This window comes from Crinia signifera, chromosome 1, assembly GCF_055691185.1.
Source record: "Crinia signifera chromosome 1, ASM5569118v1, whole genome shotgun sequence".
Lineage (NCBI taxonomy): Eukaryota > Metazoa > Chordata > Amphibia > Anura > Myobatrachidae > Crinia > Crinia signifera.
The window spans coordinates 290,734,879-290,759,677 of NC_139217.1; the positions used below are offsets into that span (position 1 = coordinate 290,734,879).

The 24,799-nt window shown below is 40.8% G+C and overlaps 1 protein-coding gene across 1 annotated transcript in view; it reads left to right on the plus strand.

Annotated features, from left to right (window-relative positions):
* Positions 1-24,799, plus strand: part of PSIP1 (PC4 and SRSF1 interacting protein 1) — a 68,439-nt gene that overhangs the window by 31,513 nt on the left and 12,127 nt on the right. The window contains exons 5-11 of the mRNA XM_083185766.1: positions 3,597-3,716; positions 13,555-13,656; positions 18,527-18,589; positions 19,615-19,699; positions 22,085-22,163; positions 23,823-24,024; positions 24,143-24,255. Of these exons, the coding sequence (XP_083041892.1) occupies positions 3,597-3,716; positions 13,555-13,656; positions 18,527-18,589; positions 19,615-19,699; positions 22,085-22,163; positions 23,823-24,024; positions 24,143-24,255 (764 nt within the window). The remainder of the gene's footprint in view (positions 1-3,596; positions 3,717-13,554; positions 13,657-18,526; positions 18,590-19,614; positions 19,700-22,084; positions 22,164-23,822; positions 24,025-24,142; positions 24,256-24,799) is intronic.

The window sequence follows — 24,799 nt, forward strand, 5'->3', positions numbered from 1 at the left end:
ATGGCGGTCATGATGGAGATTCTGAGACAGCAGGGAGATACTCTTCTACCCTACCTAGACGATCTCTTACTAAAGGCCGTGTCAACTCCTTCGCAACATCAAATTAACTCAGGAGACGTTAGTGTCGCACAGCTGGATGCTCAACCTCCAAAAATCCCAACTCACACCTTCCCAGAGGTTGTTATTTCTGGGAATGACGCTCAACACTACTGGGTCGGGTATTCCTCCCTCCAGACAAGATACAATCTCTGCAGGAGTCGGTGCGACTGGTGCTGCAACACCGAAAGGTATCAGTTCTGCTCTGCACAAAGATGCTAGGAAAGATTGTGTCCACATTCGAAGCAGTGCAATACGGCCGTTTTCGGTCTCGGCCATTTCAGCTTGCCTGCTGCGACAGTGGTCAGGTTCTCATCTTTTTTTCTTCATCAATGAATATCTCTCTCCCCAAAAGCTTGAGCATCCCTGGCATGGTGGCTCAACTCCAAGAATCTGCAGCAAGGCAGGAGATTCCCCATACACGACTGCACCTTGCTAACCACGGATGCCAGTCTTCAGGGCTGGGGGGCAGTGATTCTGGGTCTCTGGACACTGGAGGAATCACAGCTGTCAATAATTGAGCTGGAGCTCAGAGCAGTCTACTATGCTCTGCTGCAGGCGGAAGTGGTCCTCACTTCCATAACATCAGGGTTCAGTCAGACAATGCCACAGCGGTTGCGTATATCAACAAGCAGGGGGGCACTCGCAGCTGCACGGCCATGAAGGTCAGTCAAATTCTCCTTTGGGTGCAAATACACGCAGGAGCCGTGTCCGCCATTTTCATTCCAGGTGTGGAAAATTGGGAGGCCGACTACCTCAGCCGACAAGATGTCCATCACGGGGAGTGGTATCTTCATCCTCAAATCTTTCAGACTTTGATACATCGGTGGGGATGCTCTCAGATAGACATGATTGCATCTCTGCACAACCATCAGCCGCCTCTGTACTGCACTCGGACGAAGGACCCGCAAGCGTTGTCAGTGGATGCTCTCATGGCACCCTGGGACTATCATTTCCTATACCTCTTCCCTCTGTTTCCACTCATACCTCGGATTCCACATAGAATCCGCAGGGAACAGGTGACGGTCCTTTTGATAGCACCAGACTGGCCTCGCTGGTCCTGGTACACCATGCTCACAGATCTGCTAATAGACGCTCCTTGGCCTCTTCTGCTCAGAGAGGATCTGCTGTCACGAACTTAAGGAAGCTACATTTGATGTCCTGGCTGTTGAGAAGTCCATCTTAAAAAAAGCAGGCATCCCGCCTGCCATCATTCCTACTATGCTAAGATACAGAAAACATGTTACATCTGTCCATTACTATCGCATATGAAGAGTTTACGTGGCTTGGTGTGAGAGACGGTGGGTTTCTGCGGTTCGGTTCAAGATAGCTCGTTTTCTACTTTTCCTGCAAAGTAGTCTATCTTCAGGACTCCGGCTGGGAACCTTGAAGGTTCAAATATCGTCTCTCTCAAATTTTTTTCCAAAGGAAACTAGTTCTTCTTCCTCAGCCCCCACTGGTAGTGGGAATCTGGACTTCGTTTTGGTGTTCCTCCAATCCTCCTTATTTGAGCCATTGGAGGAGGTGGAATTAAAATACCTCACCTGGAAGACAGTGCTTCTTCTGGCATTATTGGCCCTTTGCGAGGAGAGTATCATAACTAGGTGCCTTATCCTGTCGACCACCGTTCCTGGTGTTTCATGAGGACAGAGCGGAGCTCCGTACTAGTGGGATCTTTCTCTCAAAGGTGGTAACGGCTTTTCATATCAACCAGCCGATTGTGGTCCCGGCCTTTAGTTAGGATTCGGAGGATTCCAGATCCTTGGATATCGTCAGGGCCTTACGCATTTATGTGTCCAGGACAAGATCCATTTGCAAGTCAGATGCTCTACGTCCTTTATGATTCTGCACTGCCAGGTTGGCCTGCTAAAAACAGGCCTTGGCCAGATGGATTCGCCAGACTATTCATCAGGCTTATTTGGCGAATTCCGAAGCGCCGCCATCTTCCATTTCAGCACACTCTACACATTCAGTTGGTACTTCCTGGGCATCTGCGCGGGGAGTATCCATCCAACAATTATGTCGTGCAGCCAGTTGGTCTGGTTGTAGGACCTTTGTGAGGTTCTACCGCTGTGAGACCTTTGCGACCTCTGCTTCGCAGTTCGGACACTCCATGCTCAGGGGTTCTCAGCACCTTCCCACCCGTGTAACTCTCCAGTGTCACCTAGTGGAGAAAAGAGAAAAGGGGATTTTGTACTTACCGTTAAATCCTTTTCTCAGACTCCAGAGGTGACACTGGACGCCCTCCCTGCGCTGTTTAACCCTCTTGATAAAATGTTACCTTCAGTTCTGAAGTTATTGAGTAAGGGTTCAGGGGTAGATTTATTAAGCTCGGTGAAGTGATAAACTGTCTGGTTTTTATCACCGTCCAATCAGCTCCTACCTGTCATTTTTAAAACCAAGCCTGTATCTTCACAGGTAGGAGCTTATTGGCCGGTGATAAAAACCAGACAGTTTATCACTTCACCGAGCTTAATAAATCTACCCCTCAGTCGGTAGGTACTGATCTATTCACTTTAAATGTATGTTTGAAAGTTCTATATGCTCTCTCATGTTTCTGTCTATACTGTTTTTCAGTCTAAATATATATCTATATGTTTACAAAAGGTATGTTTGACTTATGTTTAACCTCCTCTACAGAAGTGTGTTTGTTCTTCCAGCTCCCTCCGTGCACAATTACTACAAGTAGAAGGGGAGGAGTTAGTCACTGTTAATTATTCTAAAGTGCCCATGCTCCCTGTGGTTGTACTTTTATTCCCCTCTGTAGCTCTCCAGTGTCACCTATGGAGATTGAGAAAATGATTTAACAGTACAAAATCCCCTTTTAATGTAAATGCTGCTGGGTGGTGGTGGGCTCCCTCATCGTCGATAGTCTTGGCCCGCCACCATGTTGTACAGTAATTATGCCAAGTAGACGCTCATTAACCCCAGGGACTTGGTGGAAAAATATATGCCAAGCTTCGCCCACTCTTATGGAGCTAAGCTCAACATACATTTCCCCACAGAGTCTCTGAATGAATGTCTCTGTAGCAGAATTATTGTACAACATGGTGACTGGCCAAGACTATCGACCACAAGTGAACCCACCTTTATGGCGCTACCGTAAGCTCTGTATACTGTACACAGATTAAGTGGAAGCAAAGGCGGACAGTAAATGGCAATGGCTCTTAACATATCCATCCGCGACCCTGTACTGTAGTTTTCATTATTGGATCACCACACAGCTGCAAAGCTGTGTAATTACATTCTTTTGCATTATTTTGCCACAGTACGCCTTAGTGCGCCATAATGGGACATTTCTCTTGGGCCGATAATGAAGTCGGGATGGTGGGCCAATAGGATAGACAACTGTGGTTACATCTGTAGTGAGGCAAAACAGAGTGTAAACTCATAATAAAATAAGCGATAAACTTTTTAATTTCAAGCTACCATACAGTCATGTTTTATATTTCATTTATTTTTTAATACATTTGGTACTGTATATTATGTTGTTGCTTTAGAACTACCTGTCAATTGCCAATGCTAGTGAGCAAGAAGCAGAAGAAGGGCAAATGGAAGAAGACTTAGAGGAAAATGAAGATAAGATGCCACATAAAAAAAGGCGAAGCACAGCATCAAAGGTAAATGTAATATTGTGTGGGAGTTAATTTGAGAATGGGCATAGTTTTGAAGCAGCAATCATTTACACGGCAAAACTAACCTGTTTTTACCTTGTAAATGATTGACACTTTAAAAAATATAGCCATTAAATCTCTCATACTCTTTACTGAAATACACCTGGCAATTGTACTACCTTTGGCGTTCCAGTGGCAACAGTCTTAAATCTCATACGGACTGACTGATTTATCTTTTTAAATGACTACTGTTCCAACTCCAATTTGGAACAGATCAGTGTCCCTTCAAAAATTGCTTTCAATTTGGTCCTTCGAGTGGCCTCTGAGTGGCCTCTGAGGGGAGGCGTAGTTAGCCTTGCACACACTCACAATCTCAAATAGAACGCTGACACCTGTGAGAGACTGCTACCAGCAAAAAAAAAAAGGGTTTAGAAGCTGTATTGGCTTAACATTCATTCTTTACATTGACTTGATCCAAGACTGACAAAAGCAGTTTCACATGTACTGTACTTGTGCTTATGTAGGAGGAATGGTATGTCAATTTAAGCTTTATGTGTTTTTTTTTTTTCAACTTATTGATTGTTTTAGTAATTGAACATATTGTCTTAATTATGAGGCACTTTGGGGATCAATTCAATCCGCTATGATTTACTAGTCGGTGTGAGTAAGTGCAGCTATATTTCACACTGAATTTGAATCATGGATGAGATAGGGGGAAAGTTCCAATACTATTAGGTTAACCCTAATCTTAGTGTGTGTGTGGACACTTTCAAAGTTAATAAATTTGCCCACATTCTGGTTGGCTTCAGGTTGTAGTCTAGGGATGATCATCCTTAATGATAGCGGTTACCTTGTGAAAAGATATTTCCTTCCCCTTCATGTTCCTGCCTCTGTGTATATGAAATAGCCATTTAGGATATTCAGATACCAGATTTGAATGTGCTTTTATTGGTATGGTGTTTTGGTTTTGTTGGTTGTCATACATTATTGTGTTCTGCTATTTTCTGGTAGACAGGCAAATAAATTTGTGTTCCACTGGCACTTAGGTAGTTTAAATAAAACAGGGTTCAGACAACAAATTTAGTTTGAAACTGGTTCCAAGTTCTTATTTCTTGAAAAAAAGATTGCTAGATAGTGCAGTATAGATGACTTATTTGGTGGGTCTAAGGTGAAGACCCTGTGTGACCGCAGGCAGCATGGGTGGTGTGTCTGCGCAATACTTTGAACAACTTTTTTCTACACTGATTGCTGGTAGGGCATGCTGTTGCTGCTGTCAATTGCGCCTGCCAGTCTAGTGTCCTGTGTCACCATTGCCAAGTAAGAAACTAGCTTTTGGCAAGATCCATGGGGTATTCCACTGCTCAGCTCTTTTTTAACTGTTTTTTTTTTTAGCACTCATGGGTTTTACCTTCCTCCAGCACTTTGGAAGAGTCTTCTAGGTCTTTTTCTTGCCTTTCAAGTTTGATTGTCCAGAATGCTTTATATTCCTTGGTAACCACTGTGGCATGATGGTACTCCAGGATTGGAGTGAGTCTGAGAATGACATTTCATGCCTTGAGCAAAGCAGAGTGGTCTGCTAATTTAGACTTCAATGTTTGATGCCAATTTGAGGATGATGCATCAGGTCAACTGGATCTTAATATTTTACTACAACAACAAGAGAAATCTCACGTGCGCTTATAGGTATAGTCCTGTATTTTTATGAGTAGGTAATTCACAGGGTTCAGATCCGTCTCAGGTATTCCATGAACATGTGAAAAAAACAGGAAAAAAGACGATATTGAAACTCCAGAAAACAGTCTATTTCCCCTTTAGGTGAAAACAGGATTAAAGGAAAAGGTGTCCCCGGACAGCTTCCAAACGATCCCAGGGTGAATTCGGTGGGTCACCTCACACGTGCATATATATGTGAATGCTCACATGTATGCTTACATATGACAGATGTTGTGTACTCCCATAAAGGTATCTTTTCCTTTGAGATATGACTTCAGATGGCCAAGGTAAAATCACAATACTTTATTCTTTAGAATGACAACGGAGCCAGAACACGGTATTTCACAGCTTTCATACCACATCAGATGTTACCCGGGTGCTTAATGATGGTACCAAAAGACTGTCACCACTATGTTCCACAATCAGTTTATTAAAAAACTCCAGACACTTGGATCTACGCGTTTCGGCACGCTGCGGTGCCTTTTTCAAGAAAAATGTGTCTGTAATCAATAAATTCATTGACTAAAAATTGCATAATGGTGGTATACAATATAAAAAATTCATAAGAATTCAGCCAAAATGTATATATAAAAAAATCCAAAGAATTATAGAATAATAATGCCATCAGATGCTGCAGAGACATAAGAATAAAAACAGGCTTACCCAATGTGCAGAGACTCCTGATCGACAAGACGCCAGGACCTGCTCTCACCAGGGTCCTCCACGTGTAGGATCGGGTCTGAGCAACGCCGGCGTTTGTTTAGCCGGAAATAAGAAGCCGGTGGGCGCATGACGTCATGTCCGCTTGGACGGACGTTTGTGCGTTTGAAACCAGTCCCCTCACAAAAAACGCTGTGTGTATAAGGTTCCTATTAGTAACATAAGATCGGCGGCCATTTTACATAAGGGCTCTGCCCATATTTTGTGCAGGTATGATGAAAAATGTTGCGGGCGCCATTTTGCTTATGGGCAAAAATAAGGGCAAGTACGTGGTTAGGTGGAAAATATACATAGGATCATGCCTATGCTTTCTAGGTATTTATCCTTAAGCACCCCATCACATCTAATTTACAATAGGACATATACAATGACATGAATAAGTGAACAGAACAAATATATATATATGAAAAAAAATATCATTTTACATATAAAAATCTGAAATTATAAAAACCATCTCAACTCAAAATCACAATTCAAACCAGCAGGGGAAAGTGTTTTGAGGTCATAAATGTACCTCATTTCCGTTTGGGCAAGACGAATATCTCTATTCCTCACACGCCAGTTGTCTTTAACCCATGCAATAGCTGCAAACATTTTAATCCCAGTGGTTTTGCACTGATGTTTTTCTTTAAAATGCATGGAGAATGGGTGATTGGGATTTCCATTCACAATATTCCGTATGTGTTCCGCCCACCTTACTTTCACCTGCCGTTTTGTTTTTCCTATATATGCGAGATCACATCCACATACAATAATATAAATTGCATAATTAGTATGACATGTAATGAAGTCCTTAATGCTGACCACAATACCATTAACTTCTACATTTGTGTATTTAGTTGTGGTGCTTTTACATGTCCTACACATCTTACAGTCTCCACACCGGTAAAATCCCTTGTTTCTGGGTAAGAAACGTTTACCGTCCATATGTAAAGCACTTGTTACTAGCTTATCTTTAATAGTTGGAGCTTTTCTATATATGAACACCGGCTTGGGTGGTAGGGATTCCTTCAAAATTTCATCTTTGAGTAAAATACTCCAATTTTTTCTAATTATACCTTCAATTTGTTTGTGCCTTTTATGATAGTTGGTATTAAAAGCTATGGTATAATTGTTTTTTTGAGGGGTTTTAGCGGTCTCAGTCAAAAGGATACTTCTATCGATTTGTCCCACTTGTTCTGCAATACTGGTTAAACTTTCTTGGGGATAACCTTTTTTAACGAATTTTTTAACCATTCCTTTGGCTTGCTCATCATACTTGTTCTGAGTTGAACAATTACGTCGGAGTCTGGTGAATTGCCCTTTTGGGACATTATCTAACCAGACTGGTAAATGGCTACTAGATTTGTGTATGTATGTGTTGCAGTCAGTGGGTTTATTGAAGGTACAGGTTTCTATATTCCCTTCAATGATATCAATTTTTAAATCCAAAAATTTGGCTGACTCTTTACTTATTTCAAAGGTCAGAACAATATTAGCTTCATTATTATTCAGATAAGTACAGAAATTCTGAAGTTCCTCCTCGCTCCCCTGCCAAACAAAAATAATATCATCAATGTACCGCCACCAATGCACCAGGTTTGCAACCCAGCCATGTCCTGCCCAGACGTGAGTCTCCTCCCATCTGGACATAAACAAGTTGGCATAGCTGGGTGCAAACCTGGTGCCCATGGCGGTACCTACCATTTGTTTGTAAAAGGACCCGTCAAAATTAAAATAATTATTTTCCAAAATGAAGGTAATCCCTTCTATAAGAAAGTTACACATCCTCTCATCTAATTCTGTTCTAGTTAGGGTGTTTTTAATGGCTTCAATTCCCAAATTGTGCGAAATGATTGTATACAGCGAGGATACATCTGCTGTTATTATGTAATAGTTATCGCCCCACTGTATGTCTGATAGGCGATTTAGAACATCCTTTGTGTCCTTCAAGTGAGATCTTTCGCCAATAACTAAAGGTTGCAACTGATGATCGATATATGCCGAAAGATTGGCAGTTATGGAGTTGGTTGCTGCCACAATAGGCCTACCAGGGGGGTTGTCAACATTTTTATGTATCTTCGGTAAAAGATAATCTTTAACATCTTTATTAAAGGTTCCTGCTTCATGATGGCATACAATCAGATCTTGATACAATTTAAAAATGTTATTGGATGGGTCATTCTTCAATTTCTTATAAGTGACTCCATCATTGAGCTGACGCATCCCTTCCTTCCTATACAGGGCTAAATCCATAACAACAATGCTCCCCCCTTTGTCAGCCGGTTTTATTATTATGTCCTTGTTCTTCTCCAAGGACATCAATGCTTCACGTTCTTTTCTTGTGAGATTGTTTTTACGGCTAGGGGGCAGCATTCTTATTTTATTTAGGTCTTCCAAAACACTTTTCTGGGATGTTTCAACACAACAACCTTTTGCATGGGTGGGGTTAAAGAGGGATTTCTTTTTAAAAGGATTCATAATGATGTTCTCCTCACTGGTCTCCCCAAAGAATCTTTTGATGGACAGTTTACGTATAAATTTCTGTACGTCAATGTAGAGATCAAAATGGTCAACATCATTAGTCGGGCAAAATTTCATACCTTTTTGTAGGACCTTTTGTTCTATTTCATTGAGGACGTATGAACTTAAGTTAAATATTTTCACGCCCTCCTCTTTATAGATTTCAGAATCTGAAATTTCCTGATCAATTATGGAAACCTTCCTACCTCTCGAGCTTTTAACTCTCTTTTTGCCCCCTCTTTTTCCCCTTTTTGTTTTGGATTTTTGTTCTTTCCTGTTTGCATGTTTCTCTATATGTTTGGATGTTGTTAATTGTACCGCCTCCTGAAATTCCCCTTCTCTAAAAAAGACTCTCTATTGATGGGAGTATTGGTGTTTTCATCTCTCCAGCTATTTAGGCTCTCAAATCTATTTTGTGTTTCAAAAGAAGTTCTAGGCTTCCATTCTCTGTGGGGCCTTGGAGGATAGGATCTCTGGTATCTATGTGATCTATTTTCATGTGTACCTGTCCGCCAACTGGACCGTTGGTTCGGAGGTGGCACATCATGATGATACTTATTGTAATAACTATTATCATAGTTATTTTCAAAATTCCTCCTCATTTGAGGTTTTTTATGCAGGGGTCTATTCCTCGGAGTGGGTGGTTTTACTCTTCCATTTTGTTTGAAATTCCTTTTTTTATTATTATAAAAATTACTGGACTTAGGTTGGTAAGGAGTATTGGTGGGAGGTGTATCCACCTGTTGTACTACGGTTTCGGCTGGTTTCTCTTGGATATTAAGGACATCCCTTTTAAATTTCTTTGATTTTTTAAACATCAAATCCCTCTCATTCTTTTTAATTTTTTGGATAGTCCTATTTTCCAGTTTTTTGTAGTCCTCCATATCTACAAAAGGTCCCACCAATCTTTCATATTCTTGTATTTGTTTTTCAAGCTCTTTGAGCTCTTCCTTACGTTCCCCCAAAATCAAGTCTATAAGAGCAAATGAACAATTAGTGACAATGCTCTCCCACTTGGTCTTAAACAAAATGGACCCATTATCAAAAGATGCCTTTTTGTCTATTCTTAGGCCCTTAGGTATAATTTTGGCCGCCATGTACTTTTCAAGGCTGGCAATTTCCCACCATGTCTTATTCTCTTTTCTGAGGACATTCTCTAGTCTGTTCATAAGGCCCTCTAGAGTATCATCCAACATATCTACATGGTTTAAATCATTGTTACACAAAAAAGCATCCTTAATGAGATTATTACGTTCTGATCTGTGTTTAAACATGCTGCTGCCTAGGTGAAAAAAGAGGGTGAAAAGACAAATCTAAAAAGAAAGATATTCCACCACAGGCGCTGCAAACCTTAAAGCTGCATATGATACTTCAAAAGTGGTCACCGGACCACCAAACATACACTACAACAACAAGAGAAATCTCACGTGCGCTTATAGGTATAGTCCTGTATTTTTATGAGTAGGTAATTCACAGGGTTCAGATCCGTCTCAGGTATTCCATGAACATGTGAAAAAAACAGGAAAAAAGACGATATTGAAACTCCAGAAAACAGTCTATTTCCCCTTTAGGTGAAAACAGGATTAAAGGAAAAGGTGTCCCCGGACAGCTTCCAAACGATCCCAGGGTGAATTAGGTGGGTCACCTCACACGTGCATATATATGTGAATGCTCACATGTATGCTTACATATGACAGATGTTGTGTACTCCCATAAAGGTATCTTTTCCTTTGAGATATGACTTCAGATGGCCAAGGTAAAATCACAATACTTTATTCTTTAGAATGACAACGGAGCCAGAACACGGTATTTCACAGCTTTCATACCACATCAGATGTTACCCGGGTGCTTAATGATGGTACCAAAAGACTGTAACCACTATGCTCCACAATCAGTTTATTAAAAAACTCCAGACACTTGGATCTACGCGTTTCAAGAAAAATGTGTCTGTAATCAATAAATTCATTGACTAAAAATTGCATAATGGTGGTATACAATATTAAAAATTCATAAGAATTCAGCCAAAATGTATATATAAAAAAATCCAAAGAATTATAGAATAATAATGCCATCAGATGCTGCAGAGACATAAGAATAAAAACAGGCTTACCCAATGTGCAGAGACTCCTGATCGACAAGACGCCAGGACCTGCTCTCACCAGGGTCCTCCACGTGTAGGATCGGGTCTGAGCAACGCCGGCGTTTGTTTAGCCGGAAATAAGAAGGCGGTGGGCGCATGACGTCATGTCCGCTTGGACGGACGTTTGTGCGTTTAAAACCAGTCCCCTCACAAAAAACGCTGTGTGTATAAGGTTCCTATTAGTAACATAAGATCGGCGGCCATTTTACATAAGGGCTCTGCCCATATTTTGTGCAGGTATGATGAAAAATGTTGCGGGCGCCATTTTGCTTATGGGCAAAAATAAGGGCAAGTACGTGGTTAGGTGGAAAATATACATAGGATCATGCCTATGCTTTTTAGGTATTTATCCTTAAGCACCCCATCACATCTAATTTACAATAGGACATATACAATGACATTAATAAGTGAACAGAACAAATATATATATAATAAAAAATATCATTTTACATATAAAAATCTGAAATTATAAAAACCATCTCAACTCAAAATCACAATTCAAACCAGCAGGGGAAAGTGTTTTGAGGTCATAAATGTACCTCATTTCCGTTTGGGCAAGACGAATATCTCTATTCCTCACACGCCAGTTGTCTTTAACCCATGCAATAGCTGCAAACATTTTAATCCCAGTGGTTTTGCACTGATGTTTTTCTTTAAAATGCATGGAGATTATTTTAGTTTGGGTCAGGGTTGGTTAAAAAAATGGGGGGGGGGGGGTTGTTTAAACCAGGGCTCGACAAATACCGGGTGCCAGGTCGCCATGGCGACCAGATTCTGCTTCCTGGCGACCAGATTTTTTTGCATGGAGGGAGGAAGCAGAATCTGGTCGTCGGCAGCCCAACCACCCATCTCTTCCTCCCTGTCAGGCCAGCAGCAGCGCAGTCCCTGACCCCCCTGGCCAGCCTGTCAGGCACAGTCTGGTATAAGATGTGCTCTCCCTGCTGCCTGTGTCTAAATGTTTAGGTGCGGCGGCCGCGGGCCCCATCAGGGAGAGACTGCTTCCCGCCGGCAGCTCCGTCTCAGCCCGGCTGCCGGAGTTACGCCCCCCCATCCACCCCGCTGTGGGAGCTCCATGGCTGATCCCCCCCCCCCCCTTGCAAGACGCTGGAGCTCCATCCCCATTCCGCGTTGTTGCAGGAGCTCCATGACAGCCCCCCCCCTCCGCCCGGCAATGTGAGCTCTGTGAGAGCCCCCTCCGCCTCGCCATGTGAGCTCCATGAGAGCCCCCCTCAACCCGGCCATGTGAGCTCCATTACAGCCCCCCCCCTCCGCCCAGCCATGTGAGCTCCGTGACAGCCACCCTCCACCTGGCCATGTAAGCTCCATGACATCCCTCCCCTCTGACCAGCCACTGGTGCTCCGTCCCCCCTTTGCCCGAACACCACAGAGGACATTATGGATGTGTCACTACTGGGAGGGAGGGGGGGTCGCAGGAGGCATTGGGGATGTGGTACTGTGGAGGGGCATTACCTGGGGAATGTGTGTGGCCAGGGGAGGTAGAGGTGCTGGTTGTCTTATTAGGAGGAGGGAGAGTTTGGCTTTAACTTGAGTTTTCACCAGCTGTACCTGCCTACTATCCCTGGCAAAGGGCATTTTGACCCCTGGCATCAAGCATGCAACCCCTGGCAATGAGCATGTAGGTAAGCGGCACTTATGTGACATATGTACTAAGCATTACAGCGTGTGGTATTATATGTAATGGGCATTACAGTGTGGCTTAATGTGTAATGGGCATGCCATTGGTTTGTAGAATGTGTAATGGGCATTACAGTGTGTGGCATAACGTGTAATGGGCATTATGGCATCATGTAATGGGTGTGTGACATATGTAATAGGCATTGCGTTGTAAAAAATTTCCACGCCTTTGGTGCGCACTGCCCCTATTTTTAGTTTGTCTGGCTCCTAGATTTTGAAAAGATTTGTCAAGCCCTGGTTTAAACCAATTTTCTTTGCATTGAAATTTTATTGAAAAATAAAATGTAACCCTTTTTCAATAATACAGAGCTTTCTAACATTAACAATCCAATGTTTTAGGCTTTGATATGATTTATTTGAAATATTTCCATAAAATCAATTGTACACTAAAAATAATTAAAAATGCAAAAGTGCTTTTTCTGAGAAGCGCACAACACAACAAAAGGAGTTAATCATTAGCACTGTATATGTCACTGGAATTGAACATTTAGAATAAAAATACTAGTTTAGATTGCCTTTTTCGTTCCTAGTCTGTTTCGAAGCTTGAATGAACTAAATCAAAAGAAGAAGAAAATTCTTTCTACAATAGCAAATAGCAATAGATGATTGAGCAGTCAGAAGTTGTTCATTAGTGGGAAATTCATTGGAATTAATGAAAAGCTTGATGCTAGGCAGACTTGGCACCTCTTAAGAATGTGGAATGACCCCAGGGATTCCCTTAGAATACTAGTCCTGCTATACAATTCAACCTATGTCACACAGCTCTCTCCTAGATAGCGTTGCATCATGTTCAATACACATGCGATACGCTAAAGCAGGGTGCATTTAGAACTAGATGCAACGCAAACTAGTCCAAAAAGTACATGCAGCACATTGCAATCCCAAAACGCACCATGTGGACACCATTAGCCTATGTTCTGTTATGATAAAGCCTTGAAAGTGTTATTATTTTATAAAATAAAAAAAACTGTTTATCAAAATGTTTACTTAGCTTATATTAAAATGTGAATATACATACTTTAATCCTCACTGTACATACAAACTGCCTTTAACATCCTTTTTGTTAAATATCAGATTTCAAGCAAACATTCAGATACATCTTCTAGTGGACTTGGATCTCCAGAAAAAGATCTGAATATCTCAAAAGAGGACATCAGTGACCATCCTGGCAGTGAAGTGAGTCTTACATTGTACCAAGTATGTGTGTGTGTATATATATATATATATATATATAATTAATATTAAACATTGGATCGGTGTAGAAAAATGCCTCGGTGTTGACAATGCACCCCTAAACATAGCAATAAACAGTTGTTACCTTCCACAAAGCCCTGGAGTGCCGGTGGTTTGTCTATACTGAGCCATCATATGCTTATTCTACAAGGGCACCCAGGACGTTCATTACACTAGAAGGAGTGCTACTACAAAAATATATATGATATTACTATAGATAGAGCTAATTGAATTAAGACTTTGCAACATCATGGTCCTAATCAGTCTGTATTTTCCATTATTAACACAACATTTCCCACATCTGAGCGTCAGACTCTACTCCCAGAGAACATACTGTGGAAAATAAATGCAGGTTACAGTCAAGGAGATTGTCAGGGAAAGTAAGGCCCACAAAAAAATACACTGACATCTCATCTGGTCCAAGGGCTGGTAGGACAACATTGTAGAACACAATGTATTGGGATACATTCTGCTTTTTGAATAATGTCCAGTAACCTTGATTTAACCTTCTGAGTGCCAACGTCTCTTGAAGACATGTTCCAAATATCCACATGTTCACAATATCCAAAAATGCCAGGGTCGCTCATATTTGTTTATATAATTAAAATTAAAAAAAAGTGTAAAAAGAAAAAAAAATGGTTCCTATATAAGGTAAACTTTACAGGTCAATATGATGAATAAAATGTTTGTTTGCCAATTTTCACACCTATTTTGACAAATTTACTTGGCACTGAAGGGTAATAAAAATCCATAATTATTTTATGGATCCTATGAGACTGGTTCAGTATACTATCTGCCAACCAAATTATAAAATTTAATTATCGTAAAAGTGTTTTAGAATGTCACATTAATGTCTCCTTTAGCCGAATGAGGACACAGACATTACGAATGGGATGTAAGCATGAGCCATTTGATGAATGGTACTTGAAGCAATAAAAAAAGCTCTTCTCTTAAGCTTGCATCCAAGAGCAGGGTCAGTTGTAGTGCCCTAAACAAATAAAAAAATAGTGGTTTGTGACATGCCTAGTGGACCAACCTCTCCTTTTACTGTCTAAGCATGTTGTAGGATTCTGTTCCTTAAGTGGCAACCGCTTGAAGCACATGGCTGTCTGGAACTGTAGTAGATATCGCTAAAATTGCACATAGGTTGTCCCAACAATGTCATGTACTGTTAAAGCCCAGGAAGCTCTCTATAACACAAAGCATATTATAGATTGATTTGATTGTTGTATGGGAATATTGCAGTATGTGCATACTGTCCCTATCTTCCAATATTGCTGTGCACTTGTCAAAGCTTGAAGACCTTTTCCCACTTACTACATTTCCAAGATCCACAGGAGATTTTTTGCTCACTTCCCCACCCACCTGCCTAGTACTAGTGCCTCCTCCGATTCAGCTGCTTTGTGACACCTGAAACATGCTGTTGTGTTTTTACAGTCCGTGTGTTGCATACTCAAGCACATAGGTTATAACCCAGTCAATTACTAGCACTCCTCGATCATGGTCTTTTAGTTTTCACTGTTGAACATAACTTCAGATGTTTTCTTTTTAATTAAGCCAAGTCTTTTCTTGTTCCAGTGCACTAGTCTCATCTATGGGGTATCTTGCTGCTGAACATTGATAAATCTTTATGGCCAAACTCGTTCATTATGATTGTTTTCTGTTATAGAAAGACTCTTACATTAGGAGGCTTTGGTTTCTTTGCCATCTTCATGGGGACAGATTAATATGTCCTCCAGTGTCTCCAGAGCATCAGATGTATGCTAGATTTGCTGGTTGGACACAATGGCAGCTATCATTAGTTTTTTTTCTCCAGAAATCCTTTGGCATTGTTCCTTTTGCATAAGATTTCTTGTGTTCCCTTGCTGGAAATTGTTATAGAATTCAGTTGTTTTTAATACTCTTCTCCACTAGATGGGTAACATAGTTTCACCCAGTTTTGCAACAAGGGCATCATCTTTAATACTGTATTTACCTGTTTTTTTCCATTTCCCATCGGGCCTGGAAATAGTCTAGAATCGGCATCGTCGTGCATATGTAACTCCCTTAAGGAGCCCATACACGGTCCGTTGTGTATGGCTCCGTTCTGTACTATGCGATGCGCGCTCCCGCGCATCACATAGTACGGTACAAAAAGTATGTGCTGCACATACTTTTTGTACTAGGTACACATCGGATCGGATCGCAGTGCATGCACTAGGGATGCGATCCGATGTGTGCTAATTAAGTCCCAAATGGATCCGTTAAACGAACCGTGTATGGGCTGCATAAGGTCAACAAAGATGAGAAAATTGTCCATTGGCACCAACCCTATCTGGTTATCTCTGATATATTATGTGATTCATGAGCTTTGTGCTGTTTGATTGCCATTCTCTATGTAGAGATTTGAAACTAAATGAGTGTAAAGAAAGCTCTATCTAGACAAGTTTATTCTATTCATGTTTGTAACTGTTTGCTCCAGTTACTGAATCCAATTTATTTTTGTAGACATAGGGCGGTATTCAATGAGCCTGATTCGCCAGGTTTTTATGGCGAATTTGTGCTGTTTGGCGAATTTCTGTCAAAAACGGTGAATCACCCTATTCAATGACCACATGGCGAATACATTTCTAGGTTTTTTTCACCATGATTCACCGAGTAGCAATCGCTATCTTTTTATGGTGAAGTGGAATGTGAACTTTTAAAATAAAGTGTTTTGTTTTTTACATTTGGTGTCAAAAAATCAGGAATTTTATTCTGAGGAGGGGCATGCTATTTTTATTCATGTGCTGTAAGCACATGAATATATATTTAATTTTAAAAATAATATTTTTTTTTTTTATTTTTTTTTACACAGCAGCCAGCAGGTGGCGCCAGAGCGGAGCCGCTCATTACATATTCATATATTCACTGCACGATCATTACGATCCTGTGTAGTGAATATACGCTCGCCTGCTGGGACCCCCGGGGGGGCAGCCTGTGCTGCCTGGCACCCGGGGAGCACACCTAACCCCCCACAAAGGTCTGGGCTAGGCAGAGAGACTACCATCTCTCTGCCTGGCACCGTCCTGAGGCTCCCTGCGGCAATCGCCGCAGGAGCTCATATTCGCCTGTCAGGGGCAGCGAGCCCCTGACACGTTGAATACCGGAGCCCGCTGGCTCCGGAACGTGGCGAATGTGCAGCGAATCCTAAAAAGGATTCGCTGCACCTCGCAGGTATTCACATTGAATACCGCCCCTAGAGTTTGGTGAATATCACAGCATGAGACATGCATCTTCTTTTCATTTAATTCAGTGAAACAAAACCATTTTGCATTATCTAATTGTTGCAGTAAAATCTGCTCTTATTGGCATGTGCCCAATTCCCCCCCCCCCCCCCCCCTCCCTATTATAATGAGGCACCTGATACCTGCATAGTGTCATCTGTGTTGCCTAGAGATTTAAGTGTAGCATTAGGGATGAATAAAGTGACACCCTACTGTCTCCGTTCTTCCATACTGTCTCTTGGCAGACAGACTAACCATTTTCATACCTGCTTATCATCGCAGTGTGTCTAGTTACGATATATCATGTTCCAATCAGTCGATTAACACTGCTTATTCTTAATTAGGGCCTTCAGGGCTCAAGTAACCAGAGTCTTTGTCGGTTTTCTGGTTATCTTCATTATGCAGAACACCTTCCTTGTCCTTAGAGGATGTGTCCCTATTCTTATATAGGGTGTGTCTCTTATTCTCCGAACACCTGTCCTGTCTTCACAGAGTATGCCCTGCCTCCTGCGGGAGGAGCTTAACCCCATCAGTGATGTCTGTGTCCCACGTTCGACTACAGAGAGAATTTAATGGTAAGTGTTAGAGAACATTAAAAACCAAGGAAAAGTGTTAGAGAACATTAAAAACCAAGGAAAATTAGCCCAACAAAACCCATTGTCTTAGTATGGCACTATCATCTCTTGACCTTACTCAATAATGTGGAGATCCAATGTTGTGACCCGGAACAGCTCCTCCACAATTTTTGGCAAGACAATTCTTAAACAAAGCATTTGTCGTGAATAGTTCTTGCCCTGCAATATATTTTAATGATTGTGCTTTCCACATCCTACAGTTGGAGATGCTTCAGGTTGGTTTTCTCTACATGCCTGGGTACTATAGAGCATGTATAAGAGTTTTAGTGTTGGGCGCTTAATGAGCATCCAAGCATGCAGCACAGAGATTTGCAAGTAGGTGGCAAGAACTAGTACAGTATTTCTGAAAATTGTTTAGATTAGGTTTATTTTACAGATGTGACCTCCATACATTTTTGCTACTGTCACGCATTGCGTATTGGGGATAGATGTATGAGGACACATCATTAGTGTGTGGATATATCCTGTATGGGCATGATGTAGACACAGACAAGGGAAAAAAAAAACAAAGGTGCAACGCTGATAGATTTTTTAAAAAAATTAGAAAAATTGGATGATCTTGACATAATAATTTTAATAAACAAATAAAATCACACAAGTATAAGACCATGGTAGGAAAAGTAAAAACAAGACAAGTGCCTACTTCCACAATTTAGCAGCAAAATAGGAAAGTCCGTTCCTATTAATGCCCAAACAGTATAGCATTTATAAGAGGGATAGTTACCGCACCTGGTTGCATAGGCTGTCGGATAGGTCCATACAGAGTCCAAGTGGCCTGCCCAAATGTTAGCAAAAATCACCAGTCCCATTGGATGGATGTTTGAAGGATGATGGAATGGTATATCCTTAATTTCCCAATCTGTATAATGTCTGGGGAGCGGTAGCCTCTGTTATCCGAATTCTATTAACTTCAGGCATTTTGCTTCTTGCTAGGATGCCACTGCTCCGAGTGATCCTCCTGTTGTAGTTAAAGGTAGAAGAGGAAGAAAGAGAAAGGTAAAATTCTACGTGCAGTAAATTCACTCTAATCTAATGCTGTTAGTTACTCTTTAGTGCTTAAAAATAGTATTCTTTTTTTGACAAATTTGTACTGGTTAACATGACGTATGACTTTCTAACTCTTGCCGCTGATAATTTTCTCTTCCCCTACCTAAACTTATGTTGGCACTTTTTGAGATGGTCGCATTCCAAATTCAATATCTTGAGAACAAGGCGAATACAATTTTCATTAAATGGTCTAAAAATTGTTTGTTTTTGTTTTTTATACGTTTTTACTGAAATTGCAATAGAATTAAATGAAAATGTGTGTATTTAATATACTTTTTCTAGTATTGCAAAAAGCAGGTTTCTATACAGAGGTTTTCTTACTAAAGTTATAATAAAATCTGCATTCAAAAGTCCAAGGCATGTGTGTGCGTATATGTTTTCTGTACTTTACAGGCATGGTGCTAATCACTGTGGAAGGCACAATTTAATTTTCAGCAGAAAATGGAAGTTTGTTTGGCTAGAGTTGTGTGGCTTAGTGCATGTTGTGTGATGATCATTAACCCCTTCAGTGGGGGGGGGGGGGGTTGGGAGCGTTCCGCACTGGGTGAGTTTTTTTATGGGTTGCGCTGCCTTAAAAAACCCCATCCTTGTCCCTGGCAGCCGGCTTGTCATAAGCCGGCGCCGGGGACTTCAATAGAAAAGCTGGAGGGGAGGGGGGAGGAGGAGGCGTGGCAGAGGGGAGGGAGCCGGGCAGCGCTGAAGCAGCCTGAGTTCAGTGATTGAACTCAGCAGCGCTGCTCGGCTCTAAACAGTGACAATCCCGAGAATTTTCTCGGGATTGCCACTGAAGGGGTTAATCAATAACTACTTAGGGGCCATACCATCTGTTGCGGGCATGTGCATGTTAAAAAGTAACACTAACCGGTATTTTATACTGGATTGTTTTATTTATTTAAAAAATATATATATTTACTATACAATTTTTCTGAAGCTGTTGTGATTTCTTATGATGCTCATTTATTTTTCTTCACCAGGTGGATATTATGGCAGAGGCTGAGCAAGATATAGTTGCTGCTTCACTGACGCAACCAAAGCAAAGTCCTAAGATTGGAAGGCCAGGTAACCACTACATGTGACATTTTTAGCAGTTTAGAAAAGTATGGGGTTAGATGTGTATGCAGGACCTTTAGGCAGTTTACGAAACTGTCAATCAAGTTGGTGCTCTTCCGTCTCTAAGTCCCCTAGCTTGGATTACTTTGGTACTACGGTTTTTAATAAATCTTTCAATGTTCTCTTTTTCCATTCATCTCACTCTGGAGTATTGAAAACTCCTTTCCTACTTTTGTAGAGATACAGTAGAGAGGATTTATGCTTAACCGGGATTCTGGTGCACTTAAACAGATGTTCATTTTTGTGCATATCACATTTATTCTCTTCTGTTAGACCAGACAAGTGGTACAGCTCTGCTCTAGTCTAATCATTGGAGTTTCTAGCTCTAATATTTCATATCGGGAAGAACGTGAGGTTGTGGATGATTCAGCCACAGAGAAATCTGCATGTGGTTTTCTGTAAAAGACCAGGAATTAATGGCTTGGTGAGGGATTCAAGAGAGACATTATTCTTTGTGTCATAAAGCCTTTTTGTTTAAATGGGGAAAAAAATGTTTGGTCTTCCATTAAAGTATGCAAGATGTTAGACAACCCTCAAAGATGGTTCAGTGTTAAATGTTTCAGTTTCACTGTTTGCTTTAATTTCATAACTTGCCAGTAGAAGATAATAAAAATGTTGTTCTCCCCCTATAGCAATGTCACTTTCTTCATTAATAAATTGGTCTTCCTTTTTTCAGGATAACCTGTTTGCAGTTTTTTTAACGTGTTAAATGTGGCTCAGTAGTGTAGTTTTCTATTCCTATGCACTAGAAAATCAATTTTAACTCCTAGCATTTCCATTCCTTTGATTAGCTGACCAATCAACTGTCACATGTCTAACTATATCTTACAGACACTTTATTAGGAATCAAATTGCTACTTGTTAATCCAAAGTGTGCTTTCCTTGCTAAACAAGTTGTTCACAAAGTGTAGTAAATAGCATTGAATCCATCCAGAACTTATTTCTGATGTGATATAAATAGTATTTATAATAAATAGTATTATTGGCATATATATATATGTATATATGCGCCAATAATACTATTTATTTATCAATAAGCTTATTTATTAATAAGCCACCCTGATAACTGCTTCAGTGCCCTGTCATCTTTAGTTACCATGTACTTGTCCCAAATGGTCTTGTACTGTAATTTGTTCTTTGCTTTTTTTGCTCAATAATGTATTTTTAGACGCCACTGAACCCTTGTGGCACCAAATAAATAAACAACAATAAAAAAATATATATGTGTGTGTGTGTGTGTGTGTGTGTGTGTGTGTGGAAAAAGAAGAAAGGAGCGCACAAATGGGCACAGTATTCACAATTTTACTAAAAAAAGGTGTAGGCTCACATACATTTCAGATAAAATGAATCAGCTTAGGTGGTAATCACCGCTCACTCCTAGAGCTCGTTGCACGGAAACTAGATCATGTCCAGCAGACCCGGCACAGAAACTCGGCGGCAAAGTACACAGATCCAATGCGTCGGGAGACCATGCCCCAACGCGTTTCGTCACACGACGAAGTGGATTACGCCGCTGCTGCCGCTGAGTTTCTGTGCCGGGTCTGCTGGACATGATCTAGTGTCCGTGCATCGAGCTCTCGGAGTGAGCGGTGATTATTACCTAAGCCGATTCATTTTATCTGAAATGTGTGTGAGCCTACACCTTTTTTAGTAAAATTGTGAATACTGTGCTCATTTGTGCGCTCCTTTCTTCTTTTTCCACATGTCCATTTATCTGAGGTCGTGACAAAAACCTCATGAGTGAGCTGCACCATTTACATCTGAGACAGAGTTGATTTTAAAGTCTGACTTTGCGCAGATTCGTATCTTGTGTGTGTGTGTGTGTGTGTGTGTACATTGTAAAAGGGATGGTCAGATGGACAGGAGTGACACCGAAGGGGTAGAAGTGAGCATAAATAGTAGGTCAAGATGAGAAATGGCTGGGTTTTATGCAGGAGGGTGTAAAGTTGATCAGCTCAGCCTCAGACATTTTAAGTCTTAAGAAAGCACTGGGTCATCCAAGAATAAATAGCAGAGTCATTTGGAAATATGAGCAAGGATAGAGGGAGCGAGATCAGGAAAGGATAGGTCGATTTGAGTATTATTGGCATAGACATGATATTGGAAGTCAATTGAGCAAATTCGCGCACTCAGAGAGGACAGAGAGAGAAGAGGACCAAGAACAGAATCTTGGAGGGCATCTTCTGTCAGTGAAAGTACAGGAGAGGTCCTTAGAGGTATAGCTGTGCATTTTCAAAACTGACAGTGCAAATACAAGCATTAACGGTAATAGAACAAGATAATTGAATAGTGGGTAGTGTGAAAATAAATATGTGAGACTTGTCTAACTCTTAGATGCCACAGAAGTCAAAGTTCCTAAGCCTAGAGGAAGACCGAGGATCATAAGGGCACCTCCCTCTCCACACCATGAGATGTAAGTATTATCTTTGTTTGCTATTTTATAGAAGCAACTTTCTTGAAATTCCACCTCTTTCAAATGAAATTGTATATTGCATTGTTTATTTTTATTTGTAAAGTAGTTTTGCCTGTAAAAAGTCGATAAAATTAAAAACAAATATGCGTCTAACCCAATTTCTAATACATCTAATATTTTGAGTAGATTTTATAGGGACTTTTAATAGTCATTATGGCCGCATCCATCCCTTCACCTACCCAATTCAACCAATAATTTTTTTCCTTCTTAAAGCATGATGGTAAACCCATACTTGTAAGTTTTGTTGAATTCATGAATATTTAGTCAACTTTGTAATGTCACATAATGGATGCACATAAAGCCTGAACTATTAGAGTGCCTTGAAGACCCATGTTTGGGAACCTATGGCGACGGGATGTAGGAAGACTCCCATCTAAATTCTAGAGTTTGAGTTTATTGCGCTAATCAAAATCAGAACCCCCTACTTTTGCTTCCATAGAAAGTAGTTTTAGAATGTTTTGCAAATTTAGAGCAAAATTGATTTTTGCACTGGAGGAAAGTTCATTTCTTTGCATCCTTTGGCGACAATACACTCCCCTACCTTTTTAATAGTGTGGGGTTTCGGTTTGTAATTCTGTTGATCTTGATCATTTTTATATATACAGTAGGTTAACATCTTGTAAATTATTTTTTTTTTTTTTTACTCCTTATAATTTCCCTTCTTTAACACTTAGGGGGGTATTCAATCTGGGGGTCACGGCTGTCAAGCTTGCTCGACAGCCATGACTCTGTCCCATTCTCGGTCTGCTCGACCGAGAACACGCAGCCGGGAATCAATGTCCCGCCTGCAGTGAGACGAGACGGGGGTGTGGCCGCGAGTTGCAGCCTGGAAGAGGCGAGCTGCAGTTGGCAGCTCGTCACTTCCCAGCCGTTCTCGACAGAACAAGCCCAACTGCTTGTGAAGTCGGGCTCATTCTGCCAAGCTCCCCTGTTCAATGCTGTCGGGGAAGACAGCATTGAATAGGGCCCAACGGCCATCTCCCCCTCAGGAGATGGTCGCCGGTGATTGAATACCCCCCTTAATTTATTTGAGCGTTCCTGATTGGAGGATAAGTAGAACTTTTGAATTTTTCTTGTATAGAATTCAAATAAGGTGCCTAACTCTCTTAGATTGCCCTGTATAACACATGGATTTAGAGGAATGGATTTACGGGAAGTGCAAAATTACTGTTATATCAATGTGTAATTATTAAAACAATTGAGTACACTTTAAAGTGGGTACAGCTAGCAAATGCAACAAAGCAAATTTTGTTCTATATACTTATTGATGACTAGTACACACTAGACCGTTTGATCCACAAGCAATATCATCCATGATTTTCACAGAACTCGTGAGCAAACGATATAGTGCATAAACATTGACTTGCAGATTTGTCACCCTGACACAAGTCACAAGACTATAAAGGCAAGCATTAATACATTAACATCATAGGGGTGACCCCTTGCCAGATGTCCCCTCTATCTTCCCTTTGGGCCATCTTGCACACCAATATATACATCGTACAAAATGAGAGGCCATAGTAAAAGAAAATGAGACATTGGTATTTGGGAAGCATGTTTTTCTAACTAAGTAACTAATTATGTTGATTGATATACAAGTGAGGAGGATCAGAGCAAGAAAAAAGTCCCAGAAAATAAACCGCAAAAGCAACCTGTTAGAAAGGATGACGAGTTCACAAAAGAGGAGGAGGAAAAGCAGAGAAGAGACGCCAACAAAAAAGAAGCTGAAACTAAAAAGAAAATGACAAACAAAGTTGACTCTCCTTCTGACTCTGAAGATGAGGAACAGGAAGATGGAAAGGTATGACTGTCAAGCCAGTTGTATAAAATCTTGGAGAGAAATAAGTGGATTCATATTTGTTATAGATACAGTTTCTTAATCCATTTTTTTTTTTATTTTATGGATTTTGTTCTAATAGAAGGACAAAACTGGAAAACCTTCACAGACTGCTCAGAAGCGTGGTTTAAAGACCGTACAGGAAAAAGAAGTTGATAAAAAACGAAAACCAGAAGATACCATTGAAGTGGAAAGGTAAAATTTGAATAGTTTGTGAACGTGTTATTGTCAAAAGGCAAGCTCATACTTTTGCTACGGTAATTTGAGAATACTCAATAAAGATACAGACCAGCTCATTGTACCACACCCCACCGACTCAGTTTGCTTGTAATGGATATATATCCTCCCATTTTCTGATTCAGAAGGGGACCAGACAGGGGGGCCCCTTGTCACCCCTATTATTCGAGCAACTGGCCATCACGATACTCTCCCATCCATCATACAAGGGTATTACAGTGCGTAACACTGACCTAAGAATAAGTTTATTTGCCGATGATATGTTGCTGTTCGTGTCAGACTTAGTCCTCCATCCCCATAGTTTTAAAACTCTTGCAGGATTTTGGATCATTTGCGGGTTATAAAATTAATTTCCAGAAATCAGAAGTCCTCATGGTGCCACCACCTTCTGAAGCCGTATCCTCCTTGTCACTTCTTTCGCAATTTAAAGTTACTACCCAATCAATTAAGTATTTAGGGATTAATGTACCTGGTAAACTGTCCCAGCTGTATAAGGTTAATT